We start from the raw sequence: 20,706 nt of genomic DNA, 5'->3' as shown, positions 1-20,706 counted from the left end.
ATTTATCACATTTTCTGTTTAAAATATTATAATTATTTTTCGTGTAGGCATGGTCAGTGTAATGAAAGTATAAAAATTAGGGATTTGTATAAGTATAAAAAAGTGAGGATTAATTTATGTAATTTTACTAAAACTCAAAAGGGTGTCAATATAATTTACTCTTTCCTAAACAAAATACTCCTGCACTGTTGTGGCTAAGGTCATTAATATCACACTTGCTTGTCAGTCGTGTTTTAAAAGTATAAACAAATATAATAATTGAATGTTTTATCTTCTATATCAACATTTAGTAACAATTAAGTTATTTTCATTAAATAAATTAATTTTAAATGAAATAATTAGAATGATCAATACAGTTTAATTGAAAAACGACTAATATAATTAGTTTTTAATGATGTGATTTCATGTTCAGTGTAATTGTTATACCTTACGTATATGTAGATTGGTTCACCAACCAATATGACCTAGTTTCCACAAGACTGGTTGTGGGTCTTTGTTTAAATTTTTTTTGATATTAATTATTTACATGTAATAATATAGGTAAGTTTAATTTTCACAAGACTGGTTGGTCTTTTGTTTAAAATATTTTTTTGATATTAATTATTTAGATGTAATAATATAGGTAAGTTTAATTTAGTTATTTTTAATCTCTTGATTTTGTGCACTAATATTTAAGTCTACTAATTACTATTTTTTAATGCTTGTGCACTAATAAGACTATTTTGTGCCCTAATAATCTTGTATTTATGATTTTCCATGTGATCTGATTTTGCTATTTCATTTTATGTTAGAGAGGATTAAAAAGGAGATGCAGTCCAATTTTCAATTTTGTCTATATTTTATTTTCAAAACAGTAATTCCATTACTAATTTTATCTCAAATCAGCCATCAATGCAATAAGTTCTTTTCAACTAAATCATAGACACATTCAACATTAATCTTCAAAAAAGACTCACTTAAACCAAAGCACCTACTAGTTAGATTGCTAAAACTTCATCCAACGAGTTAAATCAAAGTAAATCATTTTAATTCTCATGCTGCATTGTCACCAAACATACCCTTCTCGTCTTGTAACCAAAGAAAAAAACACTGCCCATTTATGACCATACAATAAGGGAGTATCAGTTTGGTCCATAAATAATTTGGCATGTACTAACTTAATTCCTACAAAAACTACAAATTGAAAATAGTGCTTAAAAAATATAAGCATGAGTCAAAATAATCATTGATAAGAACTAAAGTGTGAGATAATTTGGTCATAAAAATACTAAAAATGACTATTTTGACCCCATATTTGAGATCTATAATGATCATTTTGGACAAGGACCAAATTGCCATAGAGGAAAATTTTGAGATACCAAAATGATTCATTATTACTATGTAATAAAGTATACAATTGTTATAATTTGAAAATTGTATCAATAAAACAAGAAAGTTGGCACTAAGTGCACATTCCCCTTTTGATTTTATGTTTAGCATCCACTTATAAACTATCATTTTTGGACACAATATAAATTAGCTATCAAAACCAAGCAGAGATAACCTCAGCTTGTGGCAGAATTACCTGCAGTGAGAGCTTGGGAACCAAAAACAACAACACCTAATACTAAACTGTAGTTTGATGAACACATTTTTAATCTTCAAGCTCAATAATCTTAACCACAGATGCATCACCAAGTTTCTGGCAAACAACAACTCGATCATGAGATTTAATAATTCCCAGTGCTTTTCCATGATCAAGGGCAACCTTAAGAATAGTCTCGCTTGTTGCACTTGTTGACCCAGCCTGCAGGCAAAGAGCATGGGATCATTATGTGATGGGTATCTTGTAAAGCAGCATGTAAAGCATTATACATCATATACAAACAAATATTGAACTGGAGCACATCAACTATCTCATACAGTGTGTCACTCTATGTACCACTATTTGTGATTGGTTGAAAAAATATATTTAAGTTAAAAATTTAATAATTAAATATTTTTCTAACCAATCACAAACAATGACATATGGAGTAGTAAACTTTTTTGGGACAGAAGATGTCTTCCCATATTGAACAAAGCATCATTAATATGAACTTGATGTTTAAAATGAGAAAGGATGTACCACCTCTTAAATGATTTATTTTGTGAGTTAAATAATTTATTTTGTGGGATAAAATCACAATGCATTTTGAATTAAGGCTGATATACACTTTGCTTAATTTACAAACAAGTCCACTTTAGATGATGAGCTTTTTTCCCAATATACATGTCATGCAGAAAGAAGGTTATGTTCCAATAAAGTGATCACAGGTTGCATCATAAGAAGAGATAACCATGATTGTGATCATAAACATATTAAAAACTAATAAAATTGAAGTACTTAAGATCCAAACTGATCCTCAGTCCAGGCCTTCCTAGAGGGACTACAATGAGCTCTGGAGTCAGAATAGGCATTGAAACTGTCAGTAGTACACAACCCCTGGTCCAGCCGCTCACCTTGGATTTATCTAATCCCCCTCCCTCCTCCAACCGATACACTCGAGAAACAAAAAAAAACTTGGTTCGATAAAAATAACTTACCGGATGTCGGGGATCAGCAAGCATTGGAAAGAGACCTCTTACAATAAGTGATTGCCTTGCCTGTATCACGCATTGAATTTCTGTTAGTTTGGTTAAAAAGACGGACCAATGTAAATAACAGAACAATATATCCTGGTAAATACAATTTCTAATCATTTAATGGAACGAGTGTTGTGTCCATATCGAAGTAAGTACAGCAAGCATCTTACAGAACTCCATAAGCAATAATTCCTGGCTGTGTTTAGTTTATGCATTATGGAATAACTACAGCAAGCTGACAATCTTGAACAGTAAAAATGATTTTATTCTAATTAATATTGTGAATAAATATTGGGAGAAATAGATGTACGTTTGAAATATTAAGAAATTTACTTTATTACTAGGAAATATGCTTATATTATTATTTTGGTTTCAAAGTATCCATCATGAGATTTTGTACAAGTTTACTTATTTCTTTAATTAGGTCATTTTTAGCCTATAAACTGTAGTCACTGGTTGTAGTTTATTCAAGCAATAAAATCATTATTCTTCTCCTTTCAAGTATTAGTTTCCCTACAAATGAGTTACTGGTAGGTCCTGGAAATGGAAAACATAGAAACAGAATGAGCAGCTAATCAAAAGTTAGGATCTAACCTCAAAAGCTCCACTAAAGCTCCACTTTAGTTGATTCGTCTTAAGTCGGGGGATCACAACTGAGAGAACAGGCATAGTTGGCCTATACTTCGCTATCAATCTGACAAGTGCATGTAACGTGTTTAGAAAGATTTCCACACATAAGTAAAGAGGAAGAATAGAAAAAATGATATGGATATTAGCTGAACAATGATGTCAGTTTTCAAGAATCCAAAGATAAGGCTCATACCAGACCAAGGGTTACCAATGTATATAAAAGAGGAGAAAGGAAAGTTTGGTTAGAATAACAAACTTTCCTTTTCCTACCATTAGGTAGTTAAGTCAGTTAGGGGAGGGGCATTTCTATAAATAGAAGAATTGTTAGAGGGGAAGTTAGTTTTTGAGTGTTAACCAACTGATTGTGGAATTAGTGGAGTAGGATCAAGGGATCCTTCATTCTTCTTGTAAACTTCTTTCTCAATTTCAATAAAAACTCTCTAGAACCCTAGCAGAACCAATTGGATTCTGTGTTAGGGGCATTTCTTCTTCAATATTCTTTCTTTTTCTGTTACTAGGGATACCAGTGTCTATCACTGGTATCAGAGAGCACCATTCTGGTGCCTGTGGAATTGCTACCACCAACGCTGTAATTGGATCTTGTATATGGTTTCTACGAGAAGTATGGCCAGGGAGAACGATAGTGGAACACAGGAGAAAGGGGAATCGCGTCAAGAAAGAGAGGAGATACGAATGAGGATGGAACTAAATGAAGCTCGTACGAAGAAATTGGAGGATTTGATGTTTGCCATAGCAACAAAACTGGGAGTTACTCCAGAGGAGCATTTGATTGGGGAGGGCAGTGAGAATGAAGATGAAGTAGATAATCACCCTAGAAGTCTTGGCCATGATAGGTGGAGGAAATTGGAGATACCTATCTTTGGGAGAGGATGCCTATGGGTGGGTACAGAAGCTAGAGAGGTATTTCTCTCTTCGTTCTATTTCTGAGGCAGAGAAGATGAGGGCTACGATGGTGGCTTTGGAAGGAAAGGCCCTTAGTTGGTATCAATGGTGTGAAGGGTGTAATCCTTACCCTACTTTGGGATAGTTTCAAATTGGCTGTGGTATGAAGATTCCAGCCAGCCATGGCCCAAAACCCATTCGAATTACTCATGTCTCTCAAGCAAGAAGGAGGAGTAGAAGCATATGTTGAAGAGTTTGAAAATTTTGCAGGGGCCCTGAGGGGAATCAATCAGGAATTTATTAGGGGAGTTTTCTTAAATGGACTCAAGGAGGAAATAAGGGTGGAAGTGAGGTTGTATGAGTAAAAAACTCTTCTAGAATTGATTCAAAAGGCCATATTGATTGAACAGAGGAACATGGTGGTGCACAGGAAGGCTCAAACGGGGTATTCAAGGTCCTTTCGCTCAACCAGAACCAATTCCTATAGCAAGGTGGTCACACTGGAGCCATCTGCTTCTAATAAAGGGTCTTCTGTTGGGAGTGTGGCTACACCCCCAAGGAACAGTTCAGATGGGGGTGGTTCAAAATTGGGTGGTGACTATAGGAGGCTAACCAGTGTTGAGTTAAAAGAGAAGAGGGAGAAAGGGCTCTGCTTTAGGTGTGATGAGCCCTTTTCCAGAGATCATAGGTGCAGAAACAGACAATTGCATATGCTACTTATGGCCGATGAGGAAGAAGATGATGAGGAAGGAGAAGTAGAGCCTGAGGTGGAAGCTTTCAATTCCATACAGCTCTCCTTGTATTCTATGAAGGGCTTCACTTCAACCAAATCCTGGAAGATTGGAGGTATGCTGGGAAATCATTCTGTGGTGATACTTATTGATTGTGGGGCATCACATAATTTCATATCAAGGAATCTGGTGGGGCAGTTACAGTTACCCGTGGAGGATACCAAAGCCTATGTAGTGGAGGTAGGGGATGGACACCACATTAAGTGTAGAGGAAGGTGCTCACATCTCACCTTGAGGATGCAACATTTAGAGGTAACCCAAGATTTTTACTTGTTTGCTTTAAGAGGGGTAGATTTGGTTTTGGGCTTGGAATGGTTGGCAAGCCTTGGAGAAGTACAAGCTCATTTTGGTAAGATGACCTTGACTATGAGGAAAGGGAATACAAGAGTTACCCTCCAGGGGGACCCTACTCTGTCCAGAACAGAATTGTCCTTAGGAGCTTTCAAGTAGGTGTTGCTGAATGAAGGAGAAGGATTACCGCTCCAGTATGAATCATCTGAGGTGGTCAGTCCAGAAGTGGTGGTTAATCCAAGGATAGAAGAAGTTTTACAACAATATACAGATGTGTTCTAGGACATCAAGGGGTTACCTCCAGCTAGAAGCCATAATCATGCCATACACCTAAAAGATGGGTCTGAAATACCCAATCTAAGGCCCTATAGGTGTCCTTACAATTAGAAGTCTGAGATAGAAAGATTAGTGGCTGAAATGCTAGAGGCTGGGGTGATAAGGCCAAGTATAAGCCCCTACTCTAGCCCTATCATCTTGGTAAGAAAGAAGGATGGAGGGTGGAGGTTTTGTGTAGACTACAAGGCACTTAACAGGATCACTATCCCTAATAAGTTCCCTATTCCCTTAATTGAAGAACTCTTGGATGAGATAGGGGGTGCTAGAGTGTTTTCCAAGCTAGACTTAAAGTCAGGGTACCACCAGATAAGAATGAGGCCAGAGGATGTGGTAAAGACCGCTTTCAGAACTCATGAGGGCCATTATGAGTTTTTAGTCATGCCCTTTGGGCTGACTAATGCCCCTTCCACCTTCCAGTCTCTCATGAATGAAATTTTAAAACCTTTTCTGAGAAAAATTACTTTAGTCTTCTTTGATGATATCTTGGTGTATAGCCCTGATTTAGATTCACACATCAGGCACCTCAAGGATGTGTTGGCCCTATTGCAACAGAACAACCTACATGCTAATAAGAAGAAGTGTAGTTTTGGCCAAGCTAGTATTGAGTATCTAGGGCATGTTATCTCAGAAGAAGGGGTGGCTGCTGACAAGCCTAAGGTGGTAGCTATGAGGACTTAGCCTCAACCCAACAACATTAAGGGCCTGAGAGGATTTCTTGGGTTAACAGGGTATTATAGGAAGTTTGTGAAGAATTATGGAAGGTTAGCCAAACCTTTGACTGACCTCCTCAAAAAGGACTCATTCATATGGACTCCAGAAGCTACTCTTGCTTTTGAAGGATTGAAGACTGCCATGATGGAGTTACCTATGTTGGCTGCTCCTAATTTCAATAAACAATTTGTGATAGAAACTGATGCCTCTAGTCAAGGATTGGAGGCTGTCTTGATGCAGGAGGGGAGGCCCCTGGCTTTCTGGAGCAGGGGGATTATCTGTGAAAGCCCAGCAAAAATCAGTTTATGAAAGGGAGTTAATGGCCCTTGTTCAAGCTATTCAGAAATGGAGGCACTATCTTATGGGGAGGCATTTCATTATCAGAACAGATCAAAGAAGCTTAAAGTTTCTCACTAAGCAGAGGTTGTTTTTAGATGAGCAATTTAAGTGGGCAGTCAAGTTGGTGGGGCTGGATTTTGAAATCCAATACAAACCAGGCAATGATAATTCTGCAGCAGATGCTCTTTCTAGGAGAATGATGTATTCAACCATTTCTGTGTTGAACAATGAGGAGATGGAAGATTGGCTTCAGGAGTTACAACTGGACCCTAAATGGAACAAAATGATGCAGGCCTTGACTATTTCACCTAAGGCTCACCCCGGATTTGAATTAAAGAAGGGGATTCTCTATTATAAGGATAGATTGTTGCTATCTAGGAAGTCCAACAGGATTCCCCTCATTATTTCAGAGTGTCACCAAACTCCTACACGGGGACATTCAGGGTACTTCAGGACTTACAAGAGGATTTCTAGCTTTTTATTCTGGGAGGGGATGAAGGCTGACATTAAGGTATTTGTGGAGAATTGTGACATTTTCCAGAGAAGTAAATACTCAACTTTAACCCCTGCAGGGCTACTCCAACCTCTGCCTATTCCGCAGCAGGTTTGAATGGATATCTCTATGGATTTCATAGGAGGGCTACCTAGGGTGAAGGGAAGGGACACCATTTATGTTGTAGTGGACAGGCTTACGTTTCTTTGCCTTAGGTCACCCTTTTTCAGCAAAAGATGTGGCTGCTTTGTTCATAAAGGAGGTGGTTAAATTGCATGGATTTCCTACTACCATTGTATCAGATAGAGACCCTGTTTTTTTGAGTCAGTTTTGGAAGGAGATGTTTAGAATGGCTGGAACTCAACTAAAACTAAGTACCTCATACCATCCCCAAACAGATGGCCAAACTGAGGTAACCAATAGGTGTTTGGAGACTTATCTCAGATGTTTTGTAGGACCAAAACCTACACAATGGTTCGGGTGGTTGCACTGGGCAGAGTTTTGGTTCAATTCCAATTACAATGGGTCTGCAAGCATGACACCCTTCAAGGCACTTTATAGCAGAGAGGCTCCTCTATTGATCAAGGCTGGGGCAATTCCTTCCAGAGTAGAAGAGGTCAACAGGTTGTGCTCTCAAAGGGATGGCATTCTAGAAGAACTCAGGGGTAATTTGGCTAAGGCCCAAAATCTGATGAAAAAATATGCTGACAAGCATAGGAGGTTCATAGAGTTTGAGGTAGAAGATTGGGTTTATCTCAAACTATAGCCTTACAAGATGAAGTCCCTCATTTCTAGACCTTTTGCTAAGCTAGCTCCCAGATATTATGGGCCTTATGAGGTGGTTAAAAGGGTTGGACTTGTAGCTTATCACTTAGATATGCCTGCACACTCCAAAATCCATCCAGTTTTCCATGTATCTCTATTGAATAAAGCTCTAAAGCCACATCAACAACCTCAACCTCTTCCCCCTATGCTGAATGAGGAACTAGAGCTAGAAGTACTTCCATAAGCCATCATTGAAAAGAGGGAAGATAATAAGGGTAACATAGAAGTTCTGATGAAGTGACAAGAACTACCAGAACATGAGGCTACTTGGGAAGCAGCAGCCACTATACAAGATAGGTTGCCCAACTTTCAACTTGAGGACAAGTTAAGACTTTTAGGGGAGGGTATTGATACGGCTCATACCAGGCCAAGGCTTACCAATGTATATAAAAGAGGAGAAAGGAAAGTTTGGTTAGGTAGTTAAGTCAGTTAGGGGAGAGGCATTTCTATAAATAGAAGAATTGTTAGAGGGGAAGTTAGTTTTTGAGTGTTAACCAACTGATTGTGGAATCAGTGGAGTAGGATCGAGAGATCCTTCATTCTTCTTGTAAACTTCTTTCTCAATTTCAATAAAAACTCTCTAGAACCCTAGCAGAACCAATTGGATTCTATGTTAGGGGCATTTCTTCTTCAATATTCTTTCTTTTTCTGTTACTAGGGATACCAGTGTATATCATCCAACCCAATTTAAGAGTAAGTGGGTAACTAGCTTTAGTTTACTTTCCAATATGATAAATATGACTCATTCATGACTAATTATTCATAAGAAAGTACCTTGCAGCCCTTCCAGATGAAGTGAAACAAATTATAATAGAGGCCTTCACCTTAATAGCTGCTCGTACCTAAACAAGTAAAGATTTTTATTTAAGAGCTTTCTTTCAAGGATGAAATGAAATCAACCATCAAAACGCGACAAAGGAAAGCAACAGAAATAAACTTTTTTCTCAATAGAAAGGCATACAGTGCACTAGAAACTACTAATTAAAAAACAGAAACATTCTAGTGCAATTACCGCAGAGGATGCAATAGATTCCAAATGGGTCATGGGCTCTCCAACAAATTTGACGGTCTTCTTGAAATAAAGGTCTTGATTGAAAACTTTCTCAGCCTAAAATCACGTGAAATTGAAGGCAGAGATATCAGCCAACATTTTGAGTGACATTTTAAACACATGAATATTTCATGATTCAATGGAATTCCCAATAAATGATTTTCAGAACAAATGTTACATTGAGATAAACCACCATAAGATAGAACAAAGCAAAAATGAGAAGAAATTCAAGTATCAGTAAAAAAAGTGAGAAATGAGAAACTGTGTAACGTAGTTCCTGTTTCATCTCAAGATTAAATGCTAAATGCAAATAGATCATATAATTTATGAGAAAAAATGTATGCACCGACAGTGTATGAGTTTTATATATTGTCATTGTATCATCCATTGTTTATGTTTAATCGTCATTGACTCTTTAAAACAAAATAATACAAATAAATGGTGAATAATGTACTTACTGTGTATAAATCTTTATACTGACATTGTATAGATATTACACTCATAATTTATACAAGAACATGAAATGAATGGACTTTAATGCTTTAAATAGTGCTTAATAGATATCATATTTTTACTGTGAGTACACTGAGTACAGGAGCTGATCAAGGACTGACTACCAAGCTAAAAAGCAACCATTAACTACAGTCATAACTAGAGTTGACTAATATTCTACCAAGTGCTAAATACCCTAACAAATCTAGACAAGTATTCTAACAGTTTTCATCACGCAACTTAGACAAACTTCACCAAGTTTAATTTTGCTAGGCTATCATGAAAAATGAATGAATTTTAAAAAAAGACAATGAACCATCTGGTTGCATGGAATCAGGTCATTCAGACCAAAGTATCATAATCTAGTTACATGGACTACAGAACAATAGTATCTTCAGGTATAGAACTTGCATGCATAGTTGTCAAATCAAAAATCATACTGATAGCTGATTGTTCAAAATTTGAATTGTGAAAGAAATTGCACAATGCAGAAACACATTAACAAACCATTAAACATACATGGTTCTACACCTAAAAAATGATCTCATTCCTCTCCCATTTAATTTCTCTCTCTGAGTCTTCCACTAAAACAATATCATCCGTAAAAAGTATGTATTGTGACATTGTTCTTGGATATGCTCAGTAAGCACATTCAAGAGTGAAGACCAAATGTAAACAAGTTGTGTTCTCGCGCTGGTCTTGTTCCCACCATACATATCTTTCATTTGCTCGAACGTAGACAATTGAAATACCTTTCTTCTTTAGAGCTTTTCACAAAATCTCTCTAGGAACCTTATCATATACCTTTTCCAAATTAATGAAGACCATGCACATGTATATAACCTTCGTGTAGCAAGTATATAGCCTCCATGGTTGACCTTCCCGTCATAAAACCAAATTGATTTTCAGTGGTATACATCTCTTGTTTTAACCTTCGCTAAATTATCTTCTCTCATAGCTTCAAAGTATGAATACCCTATAGCTTGCACAATTTTATATACTGCTCTTGTTCTTATAAATAGGGGATTAAACTGCTTCTCTTCCACTCGTCTGTCATCTTCTTAGACTTCATGATCTCATTAAACAACATTGCGAACCAACTAATGATCTACTCTCCTAGAACCTTCCAGACCTCAATAGGCATGTTATTTGGTTCAACTGCTTTGTCATTCTTCATCATTTTCAAAGCTTTTATTACCTCCAATTCCTGAGTTCTACGATAAAATGTATAATTTTGATCCTCCTTTTTTGTGTTTAGTTTATCACAAAGCAAGGAATAATGTTCCTCATTAAAAAGCTTGTGGAAATAGTTTTCCATCTTTCCTTAGTATCTTTGTCACTCACTAATACCTTTTCATCTTCATTTTAATGTGTTCCACTTGGTCCAAGTCTCGTCATTCTTTCCCTACCCTTTACAAGTCTATAGACATTTCTTTCCCCTTCCTTGGTACCAACAGTTTTGCATAGCCCATAAGACGTTTTTTACATAATGACCATCATTTGTAACATCCCCTTTTCACAGTAACTTTGTGTCGCGGACACTTTTATCCCACCAATATGATGCTTTACCATTTGGTCTAGAGCCTCTAGATTCGCCTACTATCTCCTTTGTTGTCTTCCTAATTCCTCTGACCATCTCCTCCCACATGTCATTAGCATTTTCGTGTGTCTTCCAAAACCTTTTGATTGAAGCTCCTACGTTCCTCACCCTTCAGATTCCACTATTTAATTCTTGAGACTCTATATTATTCTTTTCTATTCTCTCCACTCTTAATCCTTACATCTACAACCAAAACTCTATGTTGGTTCGTCAAGCTCTCTCCAGGCATGACTTTGCAGTCCATATCTGTTTTCCTTATAAAAAAGAAATTTATTTGAGAATGTGCAACCCCACTCTTTTATGTGATAAAATGCTCCTCTACTTCATAAAACATGTATTGACTATTGTAAAGTCAAAATCTAAGGAGAAATCTAGAATAGTCCTACCTTCCATATTTGTTTCTCCTATGTCATAATCACCATGAAAAGCTTCAAATCCTCTAGTGTCCATCCTTACATGCCCATTAAAATCGGCTCTTAGGAAAATCTTTTCTCCTAAAGGTATTACCTAGACTTCATCTTCTAAATCCTCCCAAAATTTTATATTGTAATGTTCCTCTAAGGGTTGCATAAGCATGAGTGGCAAATCCACAAAGTAGCTAGAAACATTAGGAAGCTATCCAGTAATACACTTATACACATGACAAACTGCAATAAAGCAGCTGAGTATACTTTTCCTGATTAAAGCTAGATGGTGCATCTAACCCAAAGTTTCCCCTATCAAACAGTTATAAAATTAAAATGTTCACAATACTGGACAGCTACCAACTTCAACACTATAAGAAATCAATTTTAGATTCATTTACGAAACAGAGCTGATAGTAATAGTTTGAGATTAAAAAGAATAATTTGATCAGAAATGCTCCATAAAACCTGAATCAACACATCAGAACAAATCCGTCATATTGAACAAAACTATTGAGTTATGAGAAGAATGTACCTCTGAACAAATTCTCCCAACTGTATAAATGGTCTCAACAGGGTACAACCCGCGTAAAGTCTCAGCACCCAGAAGTATCGCATCACTTCCTGCACATTTATTAACAGTTCAACAATAATATCCATTGAGTGATTCTAACTAAATCACACTGGATTAGCATGGATAAATGAAGAAGAAAAATCATTGACAAGTGCCTAAATATGAGGGAAGGAAGTTCTTATTAATTATCTACCGAATGTTAATAAGTAGCACACAAACAAATAACAATAGAGCAGTTACATGCATACTGAATAGCTATATGCCTATAAGAGATGGGTAGTTACATAGAGAAGCATGAGCTGGCATGATCCAACAGATGTAACAGATTCCTAACTGCCCTTGCTGACCCAGCATAGGCATCAACTCACTGAACTATACTCTAATCGTATTGAATTTACAAAAGACATAAATACATGCCTAGCTCTAATTCTATTAATAAGCAATTGTAAGAGTGTTTGGAATGTAAAAAAAAACGGAAAATAATTGTCTTCGTAAATGGAATATTCTGTCTGGAATATTAGAAAATAGGAAATGGTTTGATATCTACAATCCAATCGATTTCATTACTTTTGAACTAGAAATTTCATCAATTTGGATAGGATTTGATTTGTTTTGACACAGATAGATCATAGGCCAATGTAGTTAGTATCATGAATCGTACAAGAATTGTTTAGCCTATTTACCGAATCATGAATCATAAGATTAATAATTAAATATGAATCATGAATCATAAGATTCATGATTAATAATTAAACATACTATGATATAAGGCATAAGACTCATAATAACACAAATAACATTAAAAAAACATAAATTCAAGTCATAAGACTCATCATAATTTATAATGCATATCATACATATAATAATTACAATAGCAAAGTAACACAAGTTCTTTACCTTCAAATCATATGACTCGCCAAAAATAGAAAAATAACACCAAAGTGGGAACAACTACAGCACAAAGGGGTAGAAACGATTGGAATGAAGAAAGGGGAAGAGGAAATGACCATCCTGCAACAACAAAGGATAAAGAGTAGCCAAAGAAGAAGACATGGTTATGAATGGGTATGAAACAGCTCAGGGTTATGTTTTACCCATGAGTGCTAGAGGGTGAGAGAAGTTAGACTTGGGTCACCTTAGAATGTTAAAATTGGCTCAGTCAAAAGTTACAACAACAACAACAAGCCTTTATCCCACTAGGTGGAGTCTGCTACATGAGAATCAACAAATTCTACTCCGCATTGTTCGCAAAATTGTTTATCGTCTTTCTTATCCCTGATGACTCGATAATTTCCACAAGCACAAATGGCACTTTTTATAGGCCCAAATATTATTTCACAAAATAATCCACTTTTTTTAGGCTTATTGGTTTTGTAATAAATCAAACGACATCATAATGCTCTATCATAAATCATGTTTATTGACAAAGCATTGAGTTATTTTAGAAAAACTCAAATGAAGTCAGGTTTTTAGGGTTTCCAAAAAACAATTGTGTCACCCAACCCATTTTTTAGTGCGACACGGCTGCGTCTGAATCGTACGAATGGCGATGCAGAAGTAACTCTGACGATACAGTGCCATTCCATACAGTACGATTCTGACGATACAATAAACGATTCTGGAGAAAAATGATTCTACCTATGATTTGCATCGTTGGGGAGCCATTTTGCATCGATTCACGATTTGTATCTTATGATTCATACGATACTTACTACACTGAGATAAACTAACTTACCCTTACTAACTCCCTCTTGTGAAGATAAAAAGGACGGTGCAGTATACGAGACTCCCACCTAGCAGGGTCTAGGGAGGGTAGATGTACACAAACTTATCCTTGCAAGCAAAGAGACTGTTACCAGGATACAAACTCACCACCTTCAGGTCACAAGGCAAGCAACACTATTGTCGTGCCGATACTCACCTCCTTTAAAGGGCGGCCCTGTGCAAGAGGCTCCCACCTAGTGGGGTCTAGGGAGGATAGATGTATGTAGCTTTACGACCTCAAGCGGAAAGACAATTCCAAGATTTGAACTAGTGACATCTTGCTCACTAATCAACAACATTATCATTGTGCAGAAGCTCACCCTCTTTTGCCTCTTGTAAAGATAATTAAAATAATTTGAATAATGAAGAAACTAACATAATTAAATTTTGACGAGTTCAAAATATAGAAAAATAAAATCATTTCAAATCCAATTTTTCTAATAAGTTTGAAACACCAATTGAAATCAAATCTTTTCCTTCTTAATGGTTCCAAACAACCTGCAAAACTAAATCATTGGAAAAACCTAAATTTGAAAAAGAGAAGTGAAACAATATTTCCTAACTATCTGTCATAATCAGTTAACAAACAAACCAATATTAAGAGTTCCAAAATTTTACTGTCGGTGATTATCTAACACAAGCAAACCAATGTTAACAGACAACTTCAAGCACACTACATTAGCAATAATAAAAGAAAGAAAACTGTCATCACTGCAGTTTGAAAATCACCCAAATCTTATAAAGAGAACATAAATATTTGTCAAATATCTTTGATGAATGATGTTAACTATCAAATGTTACAGGAGATCATCCAAATATGCCATGCAAATAAATACCAAGTACCAACCAGACCACCTATCAGTCAACAACCTAACAAGCGGCATCATATAACCTGTGACATACCATCTAAAACAGCATTGGCAACATCTGTGGCTTCAGCACGAGTTGGCCTCAAGTTGTCAGTCATACTATCCACAACACGTGTGAGTACAGCAGGTTTCCCAGCCATATTACACTTGTTAAGGGCAGATTTTTGAAATAAAAATACCTACAAAAGCAAGTTAAAGTTTATTGGTATTAAGTATTAACATCTAAGCAAGAGTCAGTCTTAACACATATGATTGCCCTAGGTAGCAATTTAGTAAGCTGATTCAGTTCAAACAATTAAAATTCGGTTCGACTAAAAAGTATGCAGCACCAGCCAAGAACAACCTCTCTGTGTGTGTGTGAGTGGGGGGTCACTTGATAACAATAGATAAACTAATGGCTTTCATTATTTTCACAGTATGCACCATATGATATTTTATATGTCAATCATACACATTAGACATGGAATGATGGATAGTGGAACAGTTTTGTAAATATAGAGATTAATGTTACATTTTAAAAGTAAGGTATTTTTATGACTGCGAGGCATATCTTTGGTCTCAAAAGACCATCCCGGTCTCAGTCACTATAATTATTAATAATAAGTTCCTCTAAGGTAAAGGGTTGTGAACATATGTCCAATCCAACATGTAAATGTTGTAGGCAAGAACAACTTGAGTCGCACATATTATATCAAGAACAATGAAAAATTGAAACTGACATATTTAACCATTGAATCTGTTAAACATATGGAAATATCTATTTGTTTCAATTTATTAAAATGGTAGGAAATTTTCCTAAAGTTTAACACTCAAGTATCAAATACATTACCAACGTGCCTGCAAAGTCGCAATCACACAGCTACACACATACACAGATACTTCAAACTACGAAATGAATTTCAAGAAGGAAGCTTACCTTCTCTGGTGGAAGATCAATGCCCAAATTCCCACGAGAAAGGATAATACCATCAGCTTCTTGTAGAATCTCATCAAAATGGGTCAATCCCTAAGAAATGACATAGTTTTATGTATACAATTAAGTCAACATAACTAATAAGAATATATTTTACTGAAAACTTAAGTTTTAACAGTACTACATTATGAAGATATGCAACTCACCTCAACATTTTCAATCTTAGCAAAAATTTGAGTCTGGCTGAGATCACCTAACTTAGAAAGGAATTCACGAGCCTGCATTACAAACATATAAAGGCCTATTAAAGAAAACCTTAAAACATCAATAAAATTTATATTTAAATTACCAATTAGGAATTTGAGATGAAAAACCCAAGTAAACGATTTGGAATTCAAATTACCTGACGAACATCTTCAGCATGTCGGGTGTATGACAATGACAAAAAGTCAATTTTGTTTTTAACTCCCCAGGTGCTTATAACCTATAATAATAAATAAATCAATAAAACAAAATATAACAAAATTACCCAAATTTTAATGAAGTATTTTCTAGGAGCCAACCAACACACTACATCTATGGTGATAGTTAAATCACTCAAACATTCAATTCAAAGCAGAACCTACCTCCTTGTCTTTCTCAGTAAGGGTAGGCAAATCAATGTGAACTTGAGAGGCATGTAACGTGAACAATGATCCATGCAATGTTGCTGAATTCTTTATAATACAAACAACATCATTCCCTTTGACTTCAGATACCTGCACCAATTCAGGAAGAACTCACCATGCATGCAGAATTTTAAAAATTCCATGTTATGCCCAGGTCCTAAGTATGTTCTGGGAATATCAATTCAATAAACATTAATTTCATTTACACGAAGGAAACCACTCATAATGATACTGAATAAACAAAATAATAAGATAAAAAATGGATATATTGGAATAAATTTTGCATTTTGGGCTCAACATGTATTACCTCTAGCCATACAGATGTAGTTTCACTTCCTGTGAACAGGTATTGACCAATAAAGATAGTGTCTCCCTTCTTCACTGACTGTAAGCAATAAGAATAAACATAAATGTAAAGTATCAAGACAATACAAATATTGCATTTGAAAATAATTAGCCTATGTATTATAAGAATTTATTAATCAATTATGCAAGTGATAGATTGCAATTCAAGCAAGTGGCATCTAAAGATACTTCAATTTCAAATCATAAGAGAAATCTTTTACATCAGAATCAACTACACATTAAAGTGTACTGTTTCAGACACCATTAGCATGTCTTGAATTGCACATATCGATAAATGTTATAGCTAATTCAAGCTTCACGGTCCAGAGGTAAAAGTACAATTGAGACTCAGCATGCACTCCACAAGTAACTAAAGCGTAAAAATTTTATTAGAGAAACCAATGAGGTTAGTATTGTGCCGAAACAATGGAAATGCAAGAAAGTCACATCGCATATAATGACAAGGTAGAAAATACCGATGTACCTGGGCCAGCCCATCAAAATTTATAGGCAATATCTCTGATGTAGCTTCATGTCCCTGGTCAGGTGTTAGAACAACCTCACCATCCTCTTGAAGCGTGATTGTTGTCTCACTTTTGTTTACAACCTGCATCTCCGCACCTACCGTATCCAGCATAATCTAGCAAAACCAATCAATTAACAAACATCAGCTTTATTCATGTTACCCTTCTTTTATAACATAAAAACCATTAGAAGAGAAAAGGAAGCAAGAATGCAGAAACTGGAGAATGGAGACTCCTCAAGCAGTTGCCAGAAGCTTACTCTCGAAGTAGGAAGTTCTTCAAAAAAGCTCACTCAACAAAATGTACAGCAAACATACAAACACAGCAAGTTGCAGCTTCCATTTTGTAGTTTTCACCAAAGCAATTAACTTCAAAGAAAAAGCACACTTCGGAACATTTATATTTTATGTGGCTTTTACTTATTTTTTACATAACACCGTTGTTCGTACAACTAAAATTGAAATCAGGTACACTCACGATATCATATGGTTTACATCTATTCCAACTCATACTTTTTTTTGGTGTTACCATGGCCCAAGGGTATCCCTTATTTTATGAGTAAGGAATTAATCTCTTTCGAGATACATGATTGTCCTTTATAAGAAGTTTCGTTCTCATGAATCAAACTTTTGACCTTTAACTTTATATAGGTATCTAGTGAGACCTTAGCTGGAAAAGAAAGTTTTTTTTCTTACAAAATTTAAATATTATTACTATTATGAAATAAACATTAAACTCAATATACGAAACTAATTTCCTAAAAAAGAAGAATACTGACGGCACAGAGCTTCGTAGTACTCTTGATAGCAGTTTTCAAATTCTCCAAAGTCTCCTGGTGATAATCCGGATCACACCACGAAAAGTCGAAACGCGCCACTACATCATAAAAATAAACACAAATCTGAAACATATCAGTTGAAGAATTTTCAGACATTAAAAAAAAGAAAAAATAATAATATCCAAAAAAGAGAATAGTGAAAAAATACCAGACATCCCAGCCTTGAGACAACCAGAAATAACCTCAACAGATCGAGATTTAGGACCCAGAGTACCAACGATCTTTGTCATTGCAGAAAAAAAGCTCTGCAAATAATGAAAAAATAAAAAAAGATATATATTAGAAGAGGTAGAAGAAAGCATGCAATGGATCCATAGAGTGGAAAGGGAGAAGAGAGAGACGGGTTTAGATGGCTCGAGGATGGATGCCATCCTAATGGGTTCTTCGAGAAGCAATTGACCGGAAGGCATGGTTTGGAGTAAACGCAGAGAGGAAGAAGAATCAAAGGATCGGAGAAACGAGTTGGAAGTACAGTGGTAATATGTCACTTGCGTGAATCGACCGAATCAACAAAGCACTGTACCCCTCTCGCCCCATTTTAATTATTACATTTCATTAAAATATTTATTAAAATTGTTAATTATCAATTCAGCATAATGTATTTTATGTTGATGAAAAATATCATAGCTTACTTTTTAGTGCAATAAGGATAATAAATATATTAATATTTCACAATTCTATAAACTCATATATAATATAAAATGAGTATAATATTTATGTACTATTCGCTATTCATTTATATTATTTTTTATAAAAAATCAATAATAAATAAACATGACTAAAATATGATATATTGTTAATGTATATATTCTTCAATATTAAAATTAACAATTAAAAGTAAGATGAGGATAGTAATTAACTTAGAGATTCAATTGGCATTAACATATAAAAACATTGCAATCGAGAATAATATTTTTATTTTTATTCGGGGTCTTACATATTATTTTATAATTTATTACAACTCCCCGTGAAATAAGAATAGCATATATTTTTTTCCCATAATGACAAAAATTATTCTCATTCTTTTTTCTCATATTATTCCCACAACATTTACTTTTTTGCACACCATCTACCACTCTCATCACTTTCTTTTAATTAAGAATAACCAAAAATTATTTTTATTTAAGAACAATAGTCAAGAAGTAAAAATGACACATTAAAAAATAAAATACAAATATTCTTATTCTATTAAGAATAAGTTGCGTTTGCCCTAAACCTCTTATAAATTACATGTACAAACGCCATACGTACTTTATTTTGTTTCATGATGATTCAAACTTCAAACAGAAAGGAAGAAAAGAAATTCGAGTTTAACACATGGTAAAGAGTAGCTGTAACCGAAAAGTAGTAGGTGAAGTAGGTGAGATTTTTATAACTTTGCTTGTTTGTGTGTGTAAAGAAAACATGACATGTGAGATTTTGTTTTGTTTTGTGGAGAGGGGCTATACACGCACTATGTGACAAGTGTGAGGGGAATTATAAAAGTGATAAAAATGGACAGGCACGTGAGTTTAGGGCTATGGTCCCAGTGTCCCTAATGAGATGAAGTAGGAAGGCACATGGCCAAGAATGGGGTTGGAGCAGATGAGTGTGTACAACCTGGATACTAGGGGTGGCAATATGGGCTTAGCTCGACGAGCCAGCCCGTTCGGATGGCTCATTTTAGCGGGCCGGGCTAGGGATTTTAGCCCAAAAATCCATATTCAGCCCGTTTTAGTAGCCCGTTTTTTAGACGGGTCAAGACGGGTCGGGCCATTGTTAAAAAATAAAAAAACTAAAGTGTGTGACACTGTGCTGTGCGAGGGGCGTGGCAACGAGTTTCTTCTTTAGAATTTACAAGTTTTAAGCTAAAATGTTATGTTGTTATTGTAATATTGTAGACTTATGTTTGTGATTTTTTGTTTTAAAAGACATCTATCAAGTTTGTTGATTATTTTTTGTCTAAAAGTTTTAATTATGTACATTTTGGAGGGAAAACGGGCCAGCCCGTCAGCCTGCCAGCCCTGCAAAATATGGGTCGGGCTGGCATTTTGAGCCCTTTTAATAATACGGGCCGGGCCAGCCCTTATTTTGGTGGGCCAATGGCAGGCTGGACCGGGCCGGCCCACATTGCCACCCCTACTAGATACGGCACGAGGAACACGTAACATAGTTGCTGATTTGCTTGCCTGTTTGGGATGAGGTAAAACATTTGGTTGTTTTGGTTTCTTGCATGACAATTAATACCGTGATGGCCCAATTTTTTATCTATAAAAAGCAATCTTCCAAAGTTCTTATAAAAATTTATATTCATGGGTCATATTGATATCCGGGTGGATCATTAGAGGGTTAGGTGGTGGTAGTTTTGAATTTTTATTAAAATATTTTTTTTACCTTTTTACATTGATAATATATATGTTGTCCAACAAAGTGTGTCACTCTATGTATTACTTGTTATGGTTATAGATGATAAAATAGGTCACACTGCTCCTTTTGTCCATGACCACAAATGTCCGTATAAATTTAAGAGGGCATGTCCATATTGTCTTAACAGACAAAATTCAATATCATGTCCATCTTAAAACGAGCTACAGACATGCAAGCAGCCCACGGACATTGTTCAATAATTAAAAAATTCATATAATAAAATAAAAAATAAATAAATAAAATAGTTAAAGATAAAAACATAACAAAAACTTTGATATTTTATATGAAGTTGAACAAATCACATTAGATTGTAACTTTTTGAGACATTAAAAATCACA

At 35.5% G+C, this 20,706-nt stretch overlaps 1 protein-coding gene and 1 long non-coding RNA gene across 3 annotated transcripts; one reads left to right on the top strand and one right to left on the bottom strand.

Annotated features, from left to right (window-relative positions):
* Positions 952-14,561, top strand: LOC109326852. The gene is made up of 3 exons (XR_002105290.1): positions 952-1,070; positions 4,369-4,379; positions 14,550-14,561. It is a non-coding gene; the product is annotated as an uncharacterized LOC109326852 (long non-coding RNA).
* On the bottom strand, positions 1,352-18,487 carry LOC109326850 (pyruvate kinase 1, cytosolic-like). 2 transcript variants are annotated; one of them, XM_019559725.1, is made up of 16 exons: positions 18,304-18,487; positions 18,111-18,207; positions 17,903-18,000; positions 17,085-17,240; positions 16,563-16,640; positions 16,214-16,345; positions 15,991-16,071; positions 15,794-15,865; positions 15,591-15,680; positions 14,709-14,853; positions 12,003-12,091; positions 8,933-9,028; positions 8,695-8,762; positions 3,196-3,295; positions 2,563-2,622; positions 1,352-1,786 (listed from the first exon to the last, which is right to left on the bottom strand). In XM_019559725.1, exons 1-16 carry the CDS (start codon positions 18,370-18,372, stop codon positions 1,634-1,636), a joined length of 1,584 nt encoding a protein of 527 aa, XP_019415270.1. In that variant the 5' UTR covers positions 18,373-18,487; the 3' UTR covers positions 1,352-1,633. The 2 variants fall into 2 exon arrangements, with proteins under 2 accessions (XP_019415270.1, XP_019415272.1); XM_019559727.1 differs by having other exon boundaries at positions 15,794-15,871; positions 15,997-16,071.

The sequence above is a fragment of the Lupinus angustifolius genome, chromosome LG14, assembly GCF_001865875.1.
Source record: "Lupinus angustifolius cultivar Tanjil chromosome LG14, LupAngTanjil_v1.0, whole genome shotgun sequence".
Classification (NCBI taxonomy): domain Eukaryota; kingdom Viridiplantae; phylum Streptophyta; class Magnoliopsida; order Fabales; family Fabaceae; genus Lupinus; species Lupinus angustifolius.
The sequence above is the reverse complement of the archived record's forward strand: the minus strand, read 5'-3'. Positions and strand labels throughout refer to the sequence as shown.